The sequence below is a fragment of the Megascapheus bottae genome, chromosome 8 (assembly GCF_031878675.1).
Source record: "Megascapheus bottae isolate mThoBot1 chromosome 8, mThoBot2.hap1, whole genome shotgun sequence".
NCBI lineage: Eukaryota > Metazoa > Chordata > Mammalia > Rodentia > Geomyidae > Megascapheus > Megascapheus bottae.
Window position 1 is genome coordinate 66,795,370 of NC_143516.1, and position 23,384 is coordinate 66,818,753.

The 23,384-nt window shown below is 46.3% G+C and overlaps 1 protein-coding gene across 1 annotated transcript in view; it reads left to right on the top strand.

Moving 5' to 3' along the window:
• The window catches only part of Impg1 (interphotoreceptor matrix proteoglycan 1), a 70,507-nt gene extending 48,482 nt beyond the window's left edge, over positions 1 to 22,025 (top strand). The window contains exons 12-14 of the mRNA XM_090337780.1: positions 4,927 to 5,396; positions 7,600 to 7,816; positions 21,787 to 22,025. Coding sequence (XP_090193906.1) covers positions 4,927 to 5,396; positions 7,600 to 7,816; positions 21,787 to 22,025 — 926 coding nt within the window. The remainder of the gene's footprint in view (positions 1 to 4,926; positions 5,397 to 7,599; positions 7,817 to 21,786) is intronic.
• Positions 22,026 to 23,384: the final 1,359 nt, after the last annotated feature.

The following is a 23,384-nucleotide window of genomic DNA, read 5'->3' on the forward strand; positions in this document are numbered from 1 at the left end:
GACTCATCCTCTTCCCTTGCTCCACATTGACACATACCCATAGATTATCCTAATTCACCTGGACTTCTTCCCCCTCTCAGTTCACCTGCCCTCTCCTAGCACCACCACACCCACTCCAGACATAGTTCCACTTCCTGGTAAGCTTCTCCCTCACACTGCCGTCCCCTGCTTCGCAGCCTCCTGTTGTGGCAAGTAGTTCTGTGTGTTCCCAACAAACTCCCCCCACAGCCACCTCAGCGTCCTCTGTAGGGTTCCTACTTAGGAGAGAGAGATAGAGGCCTGCCATGCCATCCAGAAACAGGTCAAAACCAACAAGATCGATTTCTTCTAAGGAGGCCTCGACTGCCCCGAGAGGCTGACACTAAGGAAGGCTTTTCTTGGCTACTCTACCACTGAGCTAGAAAATGGGGAATAAATACAAGGAAAGGCAAAATTGCCCCAAATTCAGGATGTCTACCAAGATTCAGCCAATTTTTCTCTATTAATCAACCCTGATTGGTGCCCATTTGTTTTGTTTTTTTTTATTGTATTTTATCACCAGGGCACTGTATAGAGGGATTATAGTTACATTTATCAGGTAGTGGGTACCTTACTTCTCAACATTGATACTCCTTCTCATATTTTTCTCCCACTTTCCCTCCCTCCACCCTGCTGCCCTCAGTCAGGTCATTATGTTAAAAGATTTGGTGCACAATTTTTGCTTTTCAGTTATAGCTTAACAAAATTTAAAAAATATTTTGAAGATGTGGGTACAATGTCAGAGGACCTGATAAGTGCATGCATTTTATATCCTGTCTCTTTATTTTTAATTCATTTATTGTTATTGTAAAGGTGATGTACAGAGGGATATGGTTACATTTCTTTTTTTTTTTTTTTTTTTTTTGCCAGTCCTGGGCTTGAGCTCAGGGCCTGAGCACTGTCCTTAGACTTTCTCGAGGCTAGAGCTCTACCACTTGAGTGCATGCTAGGCAAGCACTCTACCACGAGGCCAAATTCCCAGCCCCTGATACAGTTACATTTCTTTTTGAACAATGTCACCCTTTCCCTCACTCTCCCAGTTCTTCTGTCCCACTCCCGTGAGTTGTGAAGTTCATTTTCAGCACGGTGTCTAGTGGATACCCTCTGCATTTACCTCACCCTTTGTCCCACCCTATCTGTGCTTCCCCTTACACTCCTAAAGACAGATCACAAACAAAAGAGACAAAAGAAAACAGAAACGAAAACAGCAACAAGGAAAAATAACTTCTTGTTTCCATTTCTCAGAGTTTGGTGTGATAAATATTATCTAATATGGTCAGATGCACACAGGGTTGAGCCTTTGTATTCCTCTCCTAAGAATACCCTTCTTTGATCTTGCTGTATGAATGTCTTATCATGTCCCATTGTATTTTTTTCTCTTACCATCCTCCCAATGTGTTTACTTGTAAATTTATAGGCACATTCTAGTTATCACATATAAGGGAAACTGTGCAACCTATGTTTCTCTACGTCTGGCTTACTTCACTTTATTGTAATTTTTCCAAGTCTGTCCACTTGCTGGTGAACAATACAACAGCATTCTTTCTGATGGATGAATGGCATTCAATTGTGTGTATACACATTTTCTTGATCCATTCATCCACTAAGGAGCATCAGGGCACCTGGTAAACAATGATGCAGTTAACATGATTGTGCTGGTAGCTTTAGTGTAGCCTTACTTGTGCTTTGCTGGGTTTTTTTTTTTTTTGCCTCTTCTGGGGCTTGAACTCAGGGCCTAGCCACTATCCTTAGGCTTCCTCAAGGCTAGTGCTCTACCCTTGAGCCATAACACCACTTCCAGCTTTTTTGTGTATGTGGTACTGAGGAATCAAACCTTGGGCTTTGTGCATGCCAGGCAAGCACTCTACCACTAGGCCATGCTCCCAGGCCCATTTTGCTTGTGTTCTATTATATAAATTATGTATCTGCTCTTGAGATAAACTTAGCCTTCATTAGTTAACTTTTACACCTGAGTTATTTGTCTCCATAAGAAATCACTAACCACCTTCCTAGAGTTTTGTTAACTCTTCTGATTTCTTAGATTACATCCTTCATTTGGGTAAATGCTCACTAAGAGTACCTTGGAGAAATACTTTGAGAATCTGTGCACACACTACTTTGTGTGAATGCTGTTAGCTCACACCTGCAATCCCAGCTACTCAGGAGGCAGAGATCTGAGGATCTGGAGGTGTGACTCAAGTGCTAGAGCTCGAGCCTTGAGCAGAAAAAAAGCTAGGCAAGAATATAAGGCCCTGAGTTCAAGCCCCTTAACAGCACAAATTAAAGTGGTTTTCCCGCAGCCCAAAGAATTGACTATTTTGCCTTAGTAAATTTTGATATTGAACAGAAGATCAAAAAGGAAGAGGAAGAGGAGAAGGAGGAGGAAGAGGAAGAGGAGGAGGAGGAGGAAGAGGAGGAGGAGGAGGAAAAATACTATGAAATCCTATTTAAATAGAACTGCTATGTTCTGCAACAAATTAAATTAATTTTTAAAAACACAGTTTTCCATTAAATTTGAATTTCATTTAAAATGTAATTTTTAAAAATGGTGTATGTTAATACATTCTGTATTTTATCCAACAGCCCTACATTTAAATCGTCTGTTGCTCTATCAGTGAAATCACTTGGTGAGGTTTGTTGTGGCTCTGAAAGCTTAACATTAAGATATCACAGGAAAAGTCTAGATACTGACAGCAGACACAGTAGAGAAGATGATTCTAATTCCTGAGTAATGAGCCCGTGGCCTGGAAGCAGAATGAAGACATCTATAGCTGGGCTTCTTGCTTCAGATTTCCTCCTTCTTTGTCCTGGTGAGAGCACCCAGATCCCAGCAGAAGAACCCAGATTCAAATGCATTTCCCATGCTGCAAAGAAGCCAAGGTCAAATCACAGACAGCCCTAGAGGTTTTCCACTCTCCTTATCCCAGAGCCCTCTGTGGGTATCTCTATGTGCTCAGTGCATCCTAACAAACTACTAGTCCTGATACATGGTTGAATACAACTATTTTTCCTACTGGTCTGGTGCTCAGGAAGTCCAAGGTCAAGGTGCTGGCAGTCCTAGTTCCTGAAGAGGGCTGAGGCAGACGGTTGGCTGCAGCGGGAGACCTTCCTGCTAATTCCCACAGAGCAACAAGACAGGTGATTCCTCCCATGATTCTCCTGGTAGAAGAACAGATTCAAGGCCAGTGTCAGTAGGCTTCTGCCTCAGAACCTCATTACCTCACACACCTCCGTCTCCCAATGCCATCATCTGTGGCTCACAAATGGTCCAGAGCAGGGACAACTGAAGTGCACAGATTGTAGTCATTAGGAAATAGTAGAAAATATGAAGAACTGTTAGGAAATATTCGCAAATATTCTCCTTTCTTTGTTGCTTCTTTGCTTGCTTGCTTGTTTGTACCAGTTCTGGGCCTTCAACTCAGGGCCTGGTTATTGTCCCTATTTTTCCACTCAAGGCTGGTGCCCTACCACTTGAACCACAACCTTTTTTGCTAGCTAACTGGAAGTAAGAGTCTCAGGGACTTTCCTGTTTAAGATGGCTTTCATCTCAGCCTGCTAAATAGCTAGGATTACAGGCATCAGCCATGGCCGCCTGGCAGGACATCTTACCGTGACAGTTGAGTTTTGGACACATACACTTTAGCACTCTCTGCAGGTACGTGAAAATAAGGTGAAATCTAAGATCTGGATAGAACTCCTCAATAGCCTGGTTTCACTTTAACAAAGTAACAAAACTAAAATTATTCTACCCTTCAGAGTTATACATAAAGTTTCCACCTTGATGATTTGTGCCATAATGAACTAGCTGACTGAGTCACTAGCACCACTGAGTCACTGAGTGACTAGCACCACTTCTGGCTTTTTTTCTATGTATATGGTACTGAGGAATCAAACCTGGTCTTTGTGCATGCTAGGCAAGCATTCTACCACTAGGCCAAACTCCTGGCCCCTGGAAAAGGTTTTAATAGAATCAAATATTTAGCAAGTTGATGATACAAAGTTCAAATTATATATATGTACATATATTTTAATATATTACATATAATAATCATATATTTTCTATATACATTAATAATCTATTAGCATATGTACACTACATATATTATACATAGAGTATATTACTGTGTAGTTTTATATATGTAGTAATGCTTATTAGTGTGTAATTACTTATATAAAAACATATATAATTACAAATAAATGTAACTCACATGTTTACCCTGCCAATGCCATTTGCAAATTTGCAAATTGCAGGTTAATTTGATCAATAATCCAGCTTTGAAAAAGCACGATTCAATTTAAAGTAGAAAGACTATGAAGATGTGATTATTAATTCCAAAAGAATTCAGGTGTCACCATGAACCAGTGGCTCATGCCTGTAATTCCAACTGCTCTGAAGACGGCAGTTTGAAGCCAGGCTGGCAGGGAAGTCCACAAGACTCATTTCCAATCAGCCATCAGAGTGGAGCAGTGGCTCAAGTGATAGAGCAAATGCACTCAAGCCCTGAGTGCAAGCCCAAGACAGGTCACACACACACTAAAATCAGATGCATAAAACGCAAGTTTGAATTCTTGGAAAGTGGATGAAAACTCAGGACCAAACTTCTACTGCAGCTCCTTTTCTGGGCATTGTGACAGGGGGATGGGCTCTAAGTGGACCCCAGTGGCAGAGCTTCTGCTCCATGCTCTGTCCGTGGTTAGTTTCTATTACCTGACTGGCAGGTTTCGGGGGCGAGGTCAAAGGTGGGCCTGAATTTAGGGGCTGGGACCCCTACTCTGGCCTCCCTGCATTGGGACACAGCGCTTCCTCCCTCTCAGGCATCAGCTTCCCATTTGTACATGTTAACCATAACTCTGGCCTCTCTTCCTCTCTTTTGGGGAAACTATTGGACCTAACGTGCTGGCTCTCAGGCACTTCCTCCGCGGACAGGTCCTGGCCTCCACCCTCGACGGCCTCTCCTTCCGAATCTTCACTCTCCCTGGCCTCGCCCGTCTTCTCTCGGAGCCATGCAAGCGCCCCAGACAGAAGAGCCCTGAACGGCGCAGCCCTACGCCCCGGGCACATGTCACACGCACCTGCTCCCGCCGATGCCGGCGCGTCAAGTGCCCGAAGCCAAGACACGAGTGGAGACCTTGATGACTTAGACGCGTCCCCCACTCCTGCCCTGTCGGGGGAGCCCCGGCTGGGTGAGGTGCTGGGGCCGCCCACCCGCGCCCCGGACCCGTGGTACATCACCACCAGCTCCATGACCATCGCCGGCACCGGCGGGGAGCTGGTCGTGTTCTTCAGTCTGCGCGTGGCCAACTTGCCCTTCTCCGAGGACCTGTTCAACAGGAGCTCAGCTGGGTATCGCGCGCTGGAGCAGCGGTTCACACGGCTGGTGAGTGGACGCCCCATGGAGTCAGACTTCCTTTCCTGTGGCTGTCTGGGTCATTTAGTTGGACACCCATTGTCTTGAGCTATGCAGGTGTGGGGATCCGCCTTGCAGAGGAAGGAAGAGAAAGAGTTCGGGGACTAGCAGCTTGTCTCTGTGCTTGGGGGATCCTAGAGTTTCCAGGTTCATGCTTGGGCCAGATGTGTTACTGGAAAGTTAGCAGACCTAATCAACTTCCAGCCTTGTGCCCAGCCTAAGAATTGAGGCAAGACACAACCGCCATGAAAGAGTTAGGAAAGAAATACAGCAGGGAGAGAAGGAACACATGGCATGACACCCCAGGAAAATGGCACTTCCATTCCTCTCCAGCCATCTCTGGAGTACAGATAAGAGCATCAGGTTTGAGGAGAAGGGCAGGAAGGAGGCAAAGATATGCAAGTCCAAGCTGCCATCTCCAGGCTTGGCTTCCCCTGGGCTCCAGAGAAGCTAGGGCATTTGAAGGTCACTTTCTGGTTCCCACGAGATGACTCCTCTCCCTCCAGGGTACCGCCTGCTCATCATCTGTAAGTGTCCACCTTGGGGGTGACCTGGCCTGCAAAGCTCTGTTCCTTTGGGGTGGCCTTGGGTCATAAAGATACATAGTTCTGTCTCTCCTGAACCCCAAGGCGACTGACAGTAAAATGACTCCATGATCAGCTTAGAACAAGGACAAAACACAAAACGGAAGCACAGGTGCCAGGCCTTCCTCTGGCTTTTCATTACTTTATGGCAGCCAAGACAAGCTGAATACCTGTGACACATTCTTTCCGTGGATGGGAAAGTGAGCTGTCTCTAGGTCTGAAAGAACAGCATTGGCCTCTGGGGTTTGAGTCCTCGCTGAGATTGTGAGCAATTCTGATCCTTGGCACTGGCTGCAGGGCTCTGCCTGTTTATTTCACAGCGAGTGTGTAAGCTCATCATTCCTGTTAGATTTCTTTGCATCTCCTCCTTGCTCCTGGCTATGGGGGATGAGGCAGAAATCAGTGTGGATTCAAGCATTTCTGGGAAATGACCTCAGAGACGATCACCGAATAACACCCTAAGTAATCTGACACTGTCAAGTTCCAGTTTAGAAAGGAGCCTCCGGGAAGTGCTTATTCTCTTCCACACACTTCAGATCCAGGGGTAGCAGTATATCCCAATGGTCCAGGCATGATAAAGGCCAGAAAGCTGCTTCCAGGCACTTCCAGGCTGGCATTCCCCTGTCTCCACAGCCAGCTGGCCAGGAACCACTCTGCCGAGATGGACATGGAATGTGTGAGTGCTTGTTTATCTCAGTAGGTCACTTCCAAAGTGGTCACTTACAAATTGACATCCCATTTACTTATACAGCCCTTACGCAGTCTGCTCTTAGGCTCAGTTTGGAACAATCATGTTTTAATTTACTTTTTTTTTTATTAACAAACTTACTAAACGTAGCCAACCACCAGTGGCTCATACCTGTAATCATAATACTCAGGAGACTGAGATCTAAGGATTGTGGCTCCATGCCAACCCAGGCAGTAAAATCAGTGAGACTCTTATCTCCAGTAGAGGGTCAGCCTTGGGCAGAAAAAAAGCCAAACAAGGGAGACCCTGATTTCAAGTCCCAGTACCAGTGCATGCCGAGGGCGGGGTGGGGGTGGGGGGTAGACACAATTACTAAACCTGGCAGGCAGCCCTTGCTGATTTCATCCGCTTGGGTTTAAAAATTATCTGTTCTCACAAATCCTCCAAAAGAAATCTCTGACCATCCATCACAAACACATGATTATTGCAAATAGACACCAAGTAGTGGTACTCTGAGCTCCCAAGAAATCCAAAAATAAAAATAAGAGGCAGGAACTGGCAGCTCACACCTTTAATCCCAGCTACCCAGGGAGATAAGATCTGAGGATGGATGTACGAAGCCTGAACGGGAAATGTCCTCATGAGACTCTCATCTCCAATCAATCACCAAAAAGCTGAAAGTGGAGCTGTGGCTCAAGTCATCGAATCCCATCTGTGGGTGAAAAAGCTAAGACAGCACCCAAACCCTGATTTCAGGCGCCGGTGCCAACACCATGAAATAAGAACAATAAAAGAAGGAATTGAAATATGTGTCCTGAATAATAGGAAGTGAGGCGAAATAGAATCAGTGGCCCTGAGTGCTCAGAGCACAGTAACCGAGTAAGTGCTCTCTCATTCGCAGCTGGTTCCCTATCTGCAGTCCAGTCTCACAGGATTCAGGCAGCTGGAAATACTCAGCTTCCTCAATGGGAGTGTGATCGTGAATAGCAAGGTGCGTTTTGCGAGATGGGTGCCTTACAACCTCACCCAGGCAGTGCATGGCGTCCTGGAGGATTTTCGGGCCTCAGCCGCTGAACTGGACCTGGAAATAGACAGCGACTCTCTCAATATTAAGCCAGGTAAACAAACCCAGCAGAGCACGTGGGGGTAATTTTGTGGTGGGGGGAGGCGGCGTGAGGGTTCCCTTTGTTTTGATTTTGAGCAGGCTGTGTAACTACCAAGCCACCAAAGTCAAGTTAAAATTACACTTGATAAACAACCTTTGGGGAGCAATCACATGATTATGAAGAAGGCAACTTGAGATGTTCTGGTTAGCATCTTTCTGCATCAAAAGACAAAATAAGTAGCTGGGCACAGGTGGTTCATGCCTATTAGCCTAGCTACTCAGGAGCCTGAGATCTGAGGATCATGGTTCAAAGCTGGCGGGGATAAGAAAGCCCATGAGACTCTCATCTCCAATTAACCAGTAGACAGTAGACCAGAAATGGCTCCGGGGCTCAAAGTGGTATAATGCTAGCCTTGAGCAAAAGAGCTCAGAGACAGCTTCCAGCCCTTGAGTTGAAGCCCCATGACTACAATAGCAACAAAAGAGACAGAATTAGTAAGAAGTTTCTTAGTGACCTAAAACAAACAATCTAAGGCTTTCTCTCCTTTTTAAATTTATATGTATACATATATATGTATATATGTGTGTGTGTGTATATATATGTGTATATATATATATATATATATATATATATTTGGGGCCAGGAGCACAGACTAGTGTTAGAGTGTTCCACAAGCTTGCATGAAGCCCTGAAGCCCTGAGTTTGATTCCTTGGTACCACATACACAGAAAAAACTGGAAGTGGCACTGTGGTTCAAGTAACAGGGCACTAGCCTTGAGGAAAATGTGTCCAAGGACAGTGTCCAGGCCCTGAGTTCAAGCCTCAGGACTGGCAAAAAAAAATGTATTTTTATTTTCTTTTAATAGTTATACAAAGGAGTTGCTATTCAATAGAGCAATGTATGAATATAGCACATCATTTTAGCCACAAATCCTACCCCACCACTTCCTTCACTTTTAAATTTAGGTTACATTGATTTTTTTTGCCATTTAACAAAGCAGTTTATGTATAGTGTGCATCATCCCTTCATGTGTCTCAATCTGTATCATCTTCGACCCCCTCCACCCACCTTGCCCTTACTTTTCTCAGTTCTGTGGCATTTGACAAAGCATTTGTCTACCTCCTCTCCTCTTGAAAACCCTGCCCCTTGTAAGTATCCATTTTCTGGTACTTATTTTGGTTTCTATCACTGTAAACTTATCAGAACAGCCCTTGCATGAGAAAAAAATTATCAAGACAAAATCTCAACCTGAAGTAAGTTACTTCGTAGTCACCAAAGACAGAAGAAAATAATATTCTTTCCCAGTTTTTTTGCCCAAGATCAGCTTCCATGTAAGAATAAAACAAAGAGGAGTTAGCTGGGAAAACGTAGCAAAATTCAAACATGAAGCTGGGTGCTGCTGGCTCTGCCTGAATCCCAGCTACTCAGAAGGTGAAAATCTGAGGATTGCCACTCCAAGCCAGACCAGGCAGTGGTAAAGTGCTAGCCTTGAGCAAAATAGCTCAGAGACTGACGGAGGCCCTGAATTCAAGCCCTGACTGGCAATTACATACGTGTCATATGTGTGCATACACACACACACACACATGCACGTGCGTGCGTGCACGCGCGCGCGCACTCCAACCAAACATTTCCTTGTATAATAAAGCAGAATGGATGTGCTATTACAGGGAACTATGTCTAAATCACAGTCTGCTTTTGTTATTAACTTCAAAGTTTTCTAAGTATCTGGAGGAGGTATGCTTGTTCCCTAGAGTGTGGAAGGATTTTGAGCCCCCAGCCTCTGGCCAGAATGAGCCTGCAGTGAGGTTCAGATCACAGCCCCCAGATCAGCTCTGAGTTACTGAGGCGAATCTTGGATGCCTTCTTGGCTCAGTGGGCTGAGAAGGGAGAGAGAAAAGACCTTGGGCAAAAATGCAAGCCTAAAAAGCTCAATACGAAACATTTAATACTGACAGAGCAAGGTTTGAAGCAACTGGAAGAAAACTGCCTTCCTGCCTTAGTAAACAGGAGCCTTAAAAAGACAACAGCCCGAGGCACTGAGAGTACAAACTCCTTCAAAATCGGGGGGCAGATAAGTGTGCCCTACAATACCCCAAGAAACCAAAAACCTCCCAAATGCCAGTGGGGTAGGAAGAAGAGGGAAGCCAGGGTTCTGCCAGTTAAGATCTACACTCTGCCATCAGTTGACAAAAAAGGTAGGAAGGAGGAAGCACGAGTGACAAGAGGGCCCGCCCCTCCCTCCTCACTCCATCAGAACTGACAGTGCCATCCAGCGTCTATGTAAAGAGTCAGGCTAGCCAGGCACCACCTGCTCACACCTGTAATCCTAGCTTCTCGGGAGCCTGAGATTTGAGGATCGCAGTTCCAAACCAGCCCGGGGGCAGGAACTGTGGCTTAAAGCTTCTAATCTTGAGCAAAAGAGCTCAAGGACTATACCTAGGGCCTGAGTTTAATACACACACACACACACACACACACACAGTCAGGTTAAAGCTGGGGAGATTCAGGCTTGTCCTTCTAAGGACAAGATGTGCTTAACAAAAAGGTGGAAAGGTAGAAGTGCTCTGCCAGAACACATTGATATTAGAAGGACACACATAGACCTTGGGTATGTATAGCCCTGAATTTGAATCCTATGCACTTCCACTACTGGAAAAATACCAGTGTGGAACCAGGCATCATCAGGCCTGTCATTGTAGCTACTTGGGAGGTTGAGGTCTGTGGATCATGTTTCAAAGCCAGCCAGGGCAGGAAAGTTCATGAGACTCTTATCTCCACTTAATTAGAAAAAAGAAAAACAACCTGGAACTTGAGCTCAAACAGCAGAATGGCAGCCTTGAGCAAACAAAGCTAATAACCACTCTGGCCCTGAGTTCAAGTCCCAAGACTGGCACAAAAAGAAGTCTTCACAGTCAAGGCTATGAGAACCAACCAAGCACATATCTATGCTCCTGAGACTATTTGACACGCAGTACTTGCTAATATATGTTAGTAGTTATTTCTGTAATATTTCCATCACTAACTTGACTGTTAATTAATGACTTTCATACAGTACCATCAAGAACAACAAAATGGGATGTGGAGGCTGTATCTAAAATTAATTTCACTAATTTCTTGTGAACACTTCTGCTGTGCCACTTTTCCTCTAAGCAGCCAGTAAAAGTGAGATGGTGTTAACATCCGTTCCAGTGCCTGCTGGAGCCTTATTTATGCTCAATTCCTCAAGTTGAAAAATGTCTCCAGCTGCCCCGAGGAAATAAAGGCCTAATTTGTACTTTTAGAGCATGAGGTCTGTGTTGCGGGGGGAGCAGATAAGAGGGTGCCATGTCCATCTCCTCCTTCCTTCCTTCCTTCCTTCCTTCCTTCCTTCCTTCCTTCCTTCCTTCCTTCCTTCCTTCTTCCTCCTTCTTGTGCCAGACAGCCTGGAAAGGGGCCTGCAGGCTATCCAGAGCTATCTTGAAAATGAGCCCAGGCAGCTAAGAAACTTCCAGCAAAGTAAAAGTGCTAAAGCAATGAGTCTCATTGACTCTGAATGAGAACTTATTGAATGAATGAATGAATGAATGGGCACTCATGTAATCTCTAAGGAAGACAAATACTTTTCAAAAAGCCACTAGGGTGTTACCCCCAGTTTTTCAATGAAATCATAGTCTATGTTCCTTTGTAGATAAGGGCCCAAAAGCCTACACTTTAAAGTCATGGATAACTTAGAAATGAATGTGTGAATGAATGAATGAACAAAGAATGAATAAACAAAAAAAATCTGCTGGCAACTAAAATACCAGCAATGTTTCTGTCTTTCAGTTATGAAGGCAGAAGAATTAGCAAAGCACATACAGTTTTAGAAAAGTAAAATAGAGACTTTATAGATCCCATAGAAATCAAAAGATAAGCCCAAGTATCCAACAGCACTCCTTTTTAGTTTAGTTCCTCCCCACAACCCCCAAGAGAAACAAAAGCCTCATTAGAAATTGCAAAGGAAGCAGAGATTGATGGCTCATGCTTGTAATCTCAGACAGGGCTCCTGTTTATACCATGCTATACACAGTTAAGAAACCACCATGCCAAGATGCACCCAGAAGTTTTGTGTCCAACCAACAATGACCCCCTCAAACACTAGAGTCCCTAAACTAGTTACTGAGGAAAAAGGGTTAATGGTCCCAGAAACCAGCAAGTAGATGCTAAAATGTTTACCAGGAGTCTGACTTGCTTAATCCAAAACCTCACAACTCCACCCACTGCCCTAAAACCCAGAAAGCCTGAAAGTCAAGTCAGGCCCAAAAGAATGGCAGCAAACAAAAGCCATGCCAGGATCAAAACTATGGCGTTATTCATGCAACAATATTTTTACCAGTCCTGGGCTTGAACTCAGGACCTGGGCACTGGCCTTGGACTTCCTCACAGCTAGCACTCTACCACTTGAGCCACAGCACCAGTTCTGACTTTTCTGTGTATGTGGTTCTGAGGAATTGAACCCAAGGCTTTGTGCATGCTAGGAAAGCACTCTACGACTAGGCCAAACTCCAGGCCCTGACAATACTTTTTTTGCATATATTTTTATTGTAATTAATAGAAGGGTTACATTATTTTCACCAGATAGAAGGTGCATTACTTCACATATATTGATACCCTTTCTCGTGTCTTGGTTCCCATTTTCCTTCCCCTATCAACAATACTTTTTAATTACTCTTTTCTTAAGTGCTATACGATGTGCAAATGTCTCTGGGCTTGGGATGGCCTCAAAGGAAGAGCACTGTGTTTTCTGTAAATCTCAGCTCCGGGACCTGGTTCCTGGGCCAGCAGGGACTGCAGGAGGAGATGGGGGCAGGTAATCTGGACTCCATGGAAATAGGAGGCAGCCTAAGATGGCTGCAGATAGTGAGGACTGTGCAGCTGGTGGCTGCTTCAAAGGCTCAGGACTGGGGTAGCTGAAGGGATGCGAGGCAGGGATGAGGAGGGATGGGGAGGGAAGGAGGATCCTCAGATCTCAGCTTCCTGCGTAGTAGCTGGGATTCAGATGTGAGCTACAAGTGCTCATCCAAGCTTGACTTTTTCCCAGGCATTATGGCTGAGAAACACTGAGGATTTCTTTCTCTGTCTCCACCACATACACTCCTTACCATCTTCCTGGGAAGAAAGAAGTAGAAGTCCTACCTAGTATCCCACCACAGAGAAGCACAAGCCAGGCTCTCCTTACCTTACTCCAAATGTGCCCCAATTTGCAGAATCACAGCCCTGATCCACCATGCCTCCCCAAAACAGAGACTCACCCTCAAAACAGGGAACCCTAACAGCCGCACCGAAGTGGCATTTGACTTTATTAATTAGAAGAAAACATCATGAAGGTGACAAAACTGAGATTTTTAGACAGCCAGAGAACAAAAGAGAATGTGGAAAAGGAGTGGTAACTGTGAGTCAGAAGATGCATCCTCCAGGCTGACACCCTTCTAACGTTATGCAGCTGCGAAATGCCCAGGCTGGGATCCAGGCAGCTCTGGATTTTTCCTCCAAGGGCCAGACAGTAAATATTTTAGGCCATGCAAGCCAAAAGTCATGATTGAAGGTATTATGTAAGGACTTACATAACCACTTATAATTTAGCCATTTAAAAAACGTTAACTGCCATCCTTAGCGCACAGCAGTTGCAAAGGCTGACAGCTGCGAGCCTTGTGACGCCACATTCAAGGCCAGTCAACCTGCCCCTGTTCCACAGATGGGAAAGTTTTCTTTCTTTTTGTGCGTCTGTATGTGTGTGTCTGTATGTATGTGTGTGTGTGTGAGAGTGTGTCGGTGTGTGAGTATATGTGTGTGTGTCTGTATGGGTGTATATGTGTGTGTGTCTGTATGGGTGTGTGTATGTGTATTAGTGTGTTTGTATATGTGTGTAGGTGTGTGAGTGTATGTATGGGTGTATGGGTGTATGTGTGTGTGTGTGTGCAGGTGTGTGAGTGTATGTGTGTGAGTGCAGGTGTGTAGGTGTGTGAGTGTAGGTGTGTGTATGTGTATGTGTGTATGTGTGTGTGTTGGTGTGTGAGTGTATGGGTGTCTGTATGGGTATATGTATGTGTGTATGTGTATTAGTGTAGGTATATGTGTGTAGGTGGTGTGAGTGTAGGTGTGTGTGCAGGTGTGTGAGTGTAGGTGTGTATATATGTGTGAGTGTAGGTGTGTGTGTGTGTGTGTGTGTGTGTGTGTGGAGTGCTCACGGCTGTGGCACTCCACCACTTGGGCCACACCTCCCCTCCTGGCTTTTCACTGCCTCTCTGGACTTTCCTACCCAGGGTCAGCTTTGAACCCGGCTCCACAGACCTCGGCTTCTCGAGTCGCTTTCTTAAGCCCACCCCACGAGCCTCACTGGCTGTGTCCTTCCCATAAAGAGGAGAAAGCGAAGCGAGCAGACGGCGATGTGATCGGGCTGTGGGCGGTGGACTGGGCATGGAGCAGCGGCGCCGGCAGCAGGCAGAGAGCAGAGGCAGGGGCCTACCCGGACAGCCAGCGTGCTGTGGCTGTAGAGGGGAGAAGGGAGGACACAGGGAAAGCAAGAGGAGCAGCTCACTGCAGCCAGCTGAGCCACCCTGAGGCCTCTGTGCCATCTACCTGAGCTCAAGGCCCACCCCCCCTTAGTTAAATGTATGAATGTGTACAATGGATGGTTCATATTTTTCAGTGCAAAAAAATGTCAATATTCATGTGCTCTCTTAAGAATTTACAAATATGGATTTACAAATACTCGCCCCCTCCCCCCAAAAAATAGAGGGGTGAGGAAACTGGTTCTAAGTAAATGGGCACGGGTGACCTGTTTCCAGGGAGCAGGTGTAGGGAGGGAGGTGAGGCAGCAGAAGCCCAAACAGGTGACCCAGAGCATCTGGGACAGGGTGAAGGAGATGTAGGAATGGATGGCTGAGAAACTCCAACAGTAAATGGAGAAATAAGATTGTCAGCAGAATTGAAGGAGAAGAGGAGATGCAAACTCTGAGTTCATTCCCAAAAGGAAGGGGGAAAAATTAGATAGATAGATAGATAGATAGATAGATAGATAGATAGAAGATAGAAAAGAGGGAAGGAAAGAAGGGAGGGAGGGAAGGAAGGAAGGAGGGACGGAGGGAGGGAGGGGAAGGAGAAAGAGAAAGGGAAAGGGAAGGGTAAGGGAGAGAGGAATGTAGGTTTGTGATAATTCTGAGGAAAATATTATTCACAAGGTCATAGGTTTGATGCCAGCAGAGGTGGGGGGGAAGGAGACTTCCAGGTGGATCTAAGTGGTCTTGGCCTCCCTTCCCCTCAGACCAGGCATGTCTGCCCTGCTGTGCCCACGCTTGCAGGACCACAGGCTGCATTACTGCTTTTGGTTTGCCATGCGCCTTTTGAGAACTCCCTGGATAAGTGAATCTGTGATATAAAAAGTATCCACCTGGCCAGGAGTTTGGCCTAGTGGTAGAATGCTTGCCTAGCATGCACGAAGACCTAGGTTCAATTCCTCGGTACCACATACATAGAAAAAAGTCGGAAGTGGTGCTGAGGCTCAACTGATAGAGCTTTAGCCTTGAGAAAGCCCAAGGACAGTGCTCAGGCCCTGAGCTCAAGCCCATGACTGGCAAAAAAAAAAAGTATCCACCTATGTTAGAACTTTCTGTGATTTATGAACTGCACAAGGAACTAAATCCCGGCCTGTTGGGAGTTCTGCATGCATTTCTAGCCAGTGTCTTTCAGCCAGGCACCTGTGACACTGGGTAGAAGCATGGAGGCTTTTATGGCAGTTAATGTGCAGACTGGAGATTTCAAACACTGCAAAACCACCTAGCACGTTTCTCCCTGAATGCATACCGAACCTCTCTTCAGATAGGGAGATCTGAAGGCTAGTGAAGGGCAAACATGTAGCTAGATTAATTACAGTTGAGCACTGGTGATGTTTCCAGTGAAAATGTGAATTCAACGAACCCATTTTATTTGTAAAATATATTTAATCCCCAGCTCTGGAAAAAGAGTAGATACCACCTCCTAACAGACAGTAAAGACAGTTCACAGTATCTAGTTAATGCACTACTCTCATTCCCAATAACTACATGAAGTAGGTATGATCCCATCCGACTCTTTTGCTGCCAGTACTGGGGTTTGCACTCAAGACCCTGGGCTTGCTCGAGTCACTTGAGTCAGACTCACCATTCAGTTTTTTGCTGCTTAATTGGAGATGGATTCTTACAGGCTTTTCTGCCCAGGCTGACTCCTAATCTCATTCCTCCAGATGTCAGCCATCCCTTCTTACACAACCAGAAAAAGCTGTGTGGGAGCCATGCAAGTAATTCACCTTCTACTGGTCACACAGCTTAGAAGAAACAGAGAGCTACTTTAGTACCATTTTTCCAAGTCTGTAGAACTCAACCCCAAATGAAATGTCCTGTAATATGTTGTTATAATCAGAGAATACAAAGATTTGAAAAGTGCAGTCTCACAAAGACAAATTTGCAAATGTCCCCTTGCGTTTTTTTTTCTAATTTGTTTGCTTGGAGTTGGTGTGGGGGGGGAGTGTGCGTGTGCATGCGTGTGTTGAGGGGTGTGCCAGTATTGGCGCAGTACTAAATGCCAATTCCTTAGCTAACACTAACACTAAGGCTAACACTCTCCACTTGAGTCACACCACCACTGCCTCTTTGTTGGGGGTATTTTTTGGCCAGTCCTGGGGTTGAACTCAGGGCCTGAGCATTGTCTTTGGGTTTTCTCAAGGCTAGAGCTCTACCACTTGAGCCACAACACCACTTCTGACTTTTTTCTATGTATGTGGTACCAAGGAATCAAACCCTGATCTTTGTGCATGCTAGGCAAGCACTCTACCACTAGGCCAAGCTCCCGGCTCCCACTGCCTGTTTCTGAATAGTTAGTAAGGGCCACAAGGACTTCCCAGCCCCAATAGGCTTCAAATCCACTCTTTCCCACAAGTGTGCATTAAACACCAATCGCAGGCACATTACTATGTTAGATATCATATGTCCTCACTGAATAATTATACACACTCAAACGCTTCCCTTCAGCAATAAGCCAAAAACAAAACATATGTGGCCAGCAATAAGCAAATCACAAAGCAGTGAAACAGTGCCTTGAATATAAATCCTTCCATTTCCTCCCAATCACCTAGTTTCGGAAGCATCCGGCCTGGGCCTGGCTGGCCCAGCTCCTCTTGAGGCTCCATGTTAGAGCAGCGGGGACGTTACAGATCACCTCAATTCAATATTTCACTTTAGGCCGGGGCTGGTGGCTCATACCTACAATCCTAACTACTCAGGAGGCTGAGATCTGAAGACTGAACTGCAAAGCCATCTCTGGCAGACAAATCTGAGGATAGAGACTTTTATTTCCAATTAACTCAGCAAAGAGCCGGAAGTAGAAGTGTGCCTCAAGTGGTAGAGCATCAGGATTTAGCAAAACTAAGCAAGAAAGTAAGGTTTTGAGTTCAAGCCCCAGTATTTGTACCAAAAAAAAAAAAAATAAATGTGTTTTCTAGAAGGGAGAAGGGAAATCAATCCACTCACCCTCATCCCCAAGGCCCGGGACAAGTGTGGGAAGCAGGCCTTTCCTGGAGGCCTGTTCTCCCCAGGCTTGGGCCTCATCAGAAGGAAGCGGATTCCTCTGAGGAGTCATAAGCCCATAATGGCCTCAGGACTTGGGGGGAGACCCCCGATGGGCCTGCACAGAAGAAGGCGTTCCCCATGCCACATCCCAGATGAATCACCCGTGAAGAGACAAAGTCCACGTATTGGTGGCTACACACCATGTGAAGATGACATTCAGGAATTAAGAAGCAGAGAGATGTCATGAAGCTGTCCAGAGCTAAGCTTTCAGGCATATTAATATTACTTTCAAAAACATTAATATGACCAGGCATGTGGCTTTTGCCTGTAATCTTAACTCCTCAGGAGGCTGAGATCTAAGGACCATGGCTTGAAGCCAACCCTGGCAGAAACATCCCTGAGACTCTTATCTCCAGTTAACCAAGAGGAAAAAGAAAAGGCATAGAGCTGTGGTTCACGTGATAGAGCAACCAGCCTGGAGCAAAGAGTAAAGAACCACACCTAGGCCTTCAATTCAAGCCCCTCACCATATATTAATATGATAACATTAATATTAATATCAATCCTGAGGAATATTTTAATTGTATCTTTAAACTGCCTAGGTAAGGAAGTGGTACTGTGGCTCAAGTGGTAGAGTGCCAGCCTTGAGCTGAAGAGCTCAAGGACAGTACCCAGGCTCAGAGTTCAAGCCCTGCAACTTGGTCCCCCCCCCACCCAAAAAAAATGCATAGGTAAAAAGCCAATTGTAGTCCAGCCTGGCTGGCAGAACCTTTTTCTTCCAATTTTAAATGATGTAGTGGAGTCCTTGGAGAGGGGTAAGGACATTCTGGCTTTGCATTCTGCACACTGTTATTCTTAATTTAATTTCTCAGTGCTATTGTAAAGGTGATGTACAGAAGGGTTACAGTTACATAAGTCAGGGAAGGAGTACATTTCTTTTTGAATAACCTCACCCCTTTGCTGGCTCTCTCCTTGCTCTACCCCTCCATCCCCACACGCAAGTTGTAGAGTTCATTTTCCACAGGCCCCCAGGGAGGCCTGCTCGCCCTCCCCCTCCAGCCCTCCATGGCTGTTTTATTTTGATGTAAGTTTGCTCTTCTCTGAGGCCCCAGGCAAAGAACATATGAATGCTGTTTCTCAACAAAACCAAGGTCTCCCACAGCCTGGCTTAGGTGGGAAATGGGGGCACAGGCTGTGTGCACAGGGGGCGGGGGGGGGGGGGGGGGGGGGGATTTTACCAGGGCAGCCAGAATGCGCTCAAGAGTTTGGATTTGCTGGACACCGGGGAGGGGCATGATGGCGTCGGGGTTCCCGGCCCCCCTGTACCCCAGAGCCTCTGTTCAGCCTCCTGGAGATGGGGACAGCAGACCCCAGAGGTTCCCCCAAGCCAGTGGCCACGTAGCCTTCTTCCCTCCCTGCTGGTCCCACATCTTCGGTCCGTGCGCGCCACCCAGCGGCCGCTGCGCATCACTACACGGGGGATAAATCCCACTGGAGATGTTGGACCAAGAAAAGAGGGAAAGGCTGGGAGCACCCAGCAGGGCAGAGGAGAACCCTGAGCATGGACATGGAGGCTGTCACCGGGCACACAGCCTGCACCTGCTTCCAGGCCTGACAGGCATGTGTGCCCTGGGGACCAGATCCTCCGGTCCTGGAGCACTTACAAGCATGTTCATTACGAGCACGGTGCTCATCATGGTAACTGAACGCCAAGAGCTTTTCTCTGCGCCCACACTGGAGAGCTGGGCGCTAATCCTAGATCACACTAGCTAAAACAGGTTTCAATTTTCAGATATTATACATACCTATGATATAATGTATTAAATATGATATATTTATATGTGTGTGCAAATGTGCTGGTACTAGGGCTTGACCTTAGGGCTGGGGCACTGTCCCTAAGCTTTTTCACTCTACGCTGGTGTTCTTCCACTTGAGCCATGGCTTTTTGTGCAGATTGATTGGAGATAAGAATCTCACAGAATTTCCTACCCAAGCTTGCTTCAAATCACAATCTTCAGATTTCAGTCTCCTGAGCAGCTAGAATGATAGGCATGAGCCACTTGTTCCCAGCTCATCTTGTACATTCTCGTAGACATACACATCTAGATAGATAGAGATACATAAGAATTTTGGCCTGGAGTTTGGCCTAGTGGTAGAGTGCTTGCCTAGCATGCACAAAGACCCGGGTTCAATTCCTTGGTACCAGATACTTAGAAAAAGCCAGACGTGGTGCTGAGGCTCAAGTAGAGTTCTAGTCTTGAAAAAAAATCCAAGGACAGTTCTCTGGCCCTGAGCTTAAGCCCAGAACTGGCAAAAAAAAATTTACAAGCAAACATAGATACTACATGCATAGATAGAGAGAGGTTTCAGAGTAGTTGTAATATGCATGAAGGTGTGTGCTGAGATACGTTTGGCACAGTGCCCAATCTAATGGCTTTCTACAAAAGCATGCTTTCTGTTTAAGCAATCACCTTTTCCCCTTTGGGGACCACTGGATTCAAGGTCATGCTCACTAGAGACAGTACAGGGAACGTGGAATGACACAAACAGCCAGAAGCCAGCAGACTCGGCAGGGGGGGGGGGAAGGGGAGAAACCGAGTGGGCTGGGCTCTTTCACCAGCCACTAACCAGCTCCAGACACAGTGTACCCTGCCTGCTTGGGGATCGTGCCAGGACTGCTCTGAGAAAGAACTCTCACACCCGCTACGGGTGGAAAATTAAGTCATTTTGCTATCAAGCAATTATAGTGGGCCCAAAGGAGGACCCAAATCATATTAAATATTTGTTCTAGAGAGATCCAGCTATAGTGGCACCATAAAAAGAATCTATTTAAAAGGGATTTAGGCAAAGCCAGGAAGCTGAGGCAATTACAAACAGATCTATAAACTGATCGGGAGGGTTTCATGCCCTCACCTCCACACACAGCTTATGACTTGAAAATATTTACCTAGAAAATGGCAACTGATTGTTTTCTTCCTACTCTATTGTTGCTTTCCACTCTCCACATCATCCCTTTTTCCAAGCCATAAGACCCTCCACAGATAATGCTATGTGTTTTCTGCTGGCCACATCAAGAACAACACCAGTAAAAGTTCATACTAATTTATTCTAGACAAATATTCCAGGGATTGTTAAGAGAAAAAGAAATCGTTGTATGGCCTATCATGAATGAATCTATAATCCTGAAGATTGATGTCTTTGGAGTATGACAGAGAAAGAAAACAGAAGCATAAAGAAATCTTTGGTTAAGAAATGTCTAGTAGATAGCTAGACATGGATGGTTCATACCTATAATCCTGGCTACTCAGGAGGCTGAGATCAGAGGAGCAATTTCATGGACAGCCAAGTCCGTGAAATTCTTTTCGCCAATTCACCAGAAAGCTGGAGTGGAGGTGTGGCTCAAGGAATAGAGGGCCAGCCTAGAGCACAGAAGCATGAAGCAGAGACAAGAGGCCCTGAGTTCAAGTACAATGCCAGCATATAAGAAATGGCTACCCCTGGGGCAGGGAGTTTGGCCTAGTGGTAGAGTGCTTGCCTAGCATACACAAAGACCCAGGTTTGATTCCTTGGTACCACATGCATAGAAAAAAGCTGGAAGTAGTGCTAAGGCTCAAGTGGTAGAGCTCTACCTTGAGAAAATTCCAAGGACAGTGCTCAGGCCCTGAGCTAAAGCCCAGGACTGGCAAAAAAAAAAAAAAAAATGTCTACCCCTAGTGCCAATCTGTTCTTTTCTATTCTGTCTTTGGCTCTTCTTTGTAGAATCAGCCCAATTGTAAGTGCCTAGAGTTCAGATTGCAGGTACAAGCAGAAAGCGTCAACCATATACCCAGGTCCTGAGTTTAAGCCCCAGGATTGGCACAAAACAACAGTCAAACAAATAAATACTCTAAAGAATGGGCCAACCTGAAGTTTTGTTTTTGTTGTTGTTGTTTCTGCCAGTCCTGGGGCTTGAACTCAGGGCCTGAACACTATCCTTGAGCTTTCTCCAGGCTCGAGCTCTACCACCTGAGCCACAGCACCACTTCTTCTTTTTTTCCTATGTATGTGGTACCGAGGAATCGAACCCCGGTCTTCATGCATGCGAGTCATGGGGAGGAGAGAACCTCAAACCCCTCAGCATGGCTTTCCGAACCTGGCCTTTCTGGCCTTCCATCTCTTCCCGGGCCCAGGTCTCTGATCCTGCCTCGCTAGCCCGTGAGCATGGTCTGAAGAGTTTATCTAGAACCGGGAAGAGAAGCGGGTCCCCGAGATCCGGGCTGCGGGCCCCTCCCCTGGGGCCCTGTCCAGCCCAGGGCCGGGGTGGGGGCGGTGGGGGCCGGGCCGGCGCCCGCGGGCCGGAACACTGGAGCGGCCGTGCGCCCCTCGGGTCTGCGACGCCCAGCGGCGTCTGCCCGCAGCCAGCGCTCTGTCTCTTGCAGGCGATGCCGCCGACCCCTGCCGCTTCCTGGCCTGCGGCGAGCCGGCCCAGTGCGCCCGGAACCAGAGGACGCGCGAAGCCGAGTGCCACCCGCGGCCCGCGCGGGGAGAGCGGGAGGCCGGGGCCGCCAGCGAGGCCCGGAGCGCAGGCAGGCGGCCACCCCCGCGCCGGCTCCTGCGGCCTGGAGCGCTGACCCGGCGGCCACCGCCACGCCCTTCCCAAGGCTCCCCCGGAGGCTGAGACTGAAGATCCCGCACCGCCTGCCCCAAGCCTCTCCTCTGCAAGTACCCGGGTTCCCATCTCAGGACCAGCACACGCGCACGCGCACACACTCACACATGAAAAATCCATATGGTTCTCCAGGCCATGAGAGTTCAAAAGTTTTGTGAATTCAAAGATTACATCCTACTTACTTATATAATATAGGTTTAATTGCATAATGTATGTATAAACATAAGTGCATTTACATATGTACAACTTAGATGTATGTTTAAATATAGATAGCATATTAAAATTTAATTAAATATAACTTCCATGATCAGATATTAAAATATATTAAGGAACTATGTTTACAGCGGTCTTGTTTAATGCACTGCATTTCTTAGACATAATCATATTAATACATACAGAGGTAACCTTTAAGAAATCCAACAAAATAATATGATTGCAGTTTGTGCATGTTGGAGATGGCAAAAATTACACCATTTTGTGGTTCGAAAATTCACAGAGCCCCAGGAGAGGATGGGAGGGAAAGACTGGAAGACAGTGAGGAAGAGGTTGGCTTGTCCAAAAGAAATGTACTCTTTACCTGACTTATGTACCGTAACCTCTCTTTATAATAACACTTGCACTTTTTTTAATCATATGGCTCCTTAAGCCCATGGGTCTCTCAGCTCAGCAGGCTACAGAGGCTCTGGCGGAGTGTGTGGGCAAACCCACAGGACAGCCCTGTGCTGCTCTGCGGTGGACAGCCGCCTGGGCCCACCCCAAGGTCACCTGGGAACGTGCTCCCATGATCCCAGTAGGAGAGAGGTTGGAAGAATCTTGGTGGGAACCTGCCCTTTACTATCTTCATTACTGCTCAGCTATGAGCATCTTCTCCATTTGTAAGCCTTATAGCATTGTCATAAGAATGGGGCAAAATAGAGAAAAGCTGTCACCCCCATCCGGTGGTGGCTAGATTTTTATAGCATTGGTGTGTAAGAAACCAAAATGGAATCAGAATGAGTTCTTACCTTGTACTCTGTGTGTGTGTGTGTGTGTGTGTGTGTGTGTGTGTGTGTGTGTGTGTGTGTTCGGCCAAAACTCCACTTCTGGCCTTTTGCTGGTTAATTTGAGTTAAGAGTCTCATAGATATTTCTGATCCTCAGCTCTCAGCCTCTTGAGCAGCTAGGATTACAGGTGTGAATTATTAGTCAGTTTTTGTTGTTCTTTTAACCTAGAATATTTCCTCCTGCATTAAATACTTTCTGGGGGCTCAAGTGCAGCAAGTATCATAGTCCATTCTCTAGAACTGAGGGCAGCTTGCTGAGTTTAATCAGTCCGACAGGCGAACCTAAGTATATTTTTTGTGGGTTATTCCAGCAGATAGACGAACAA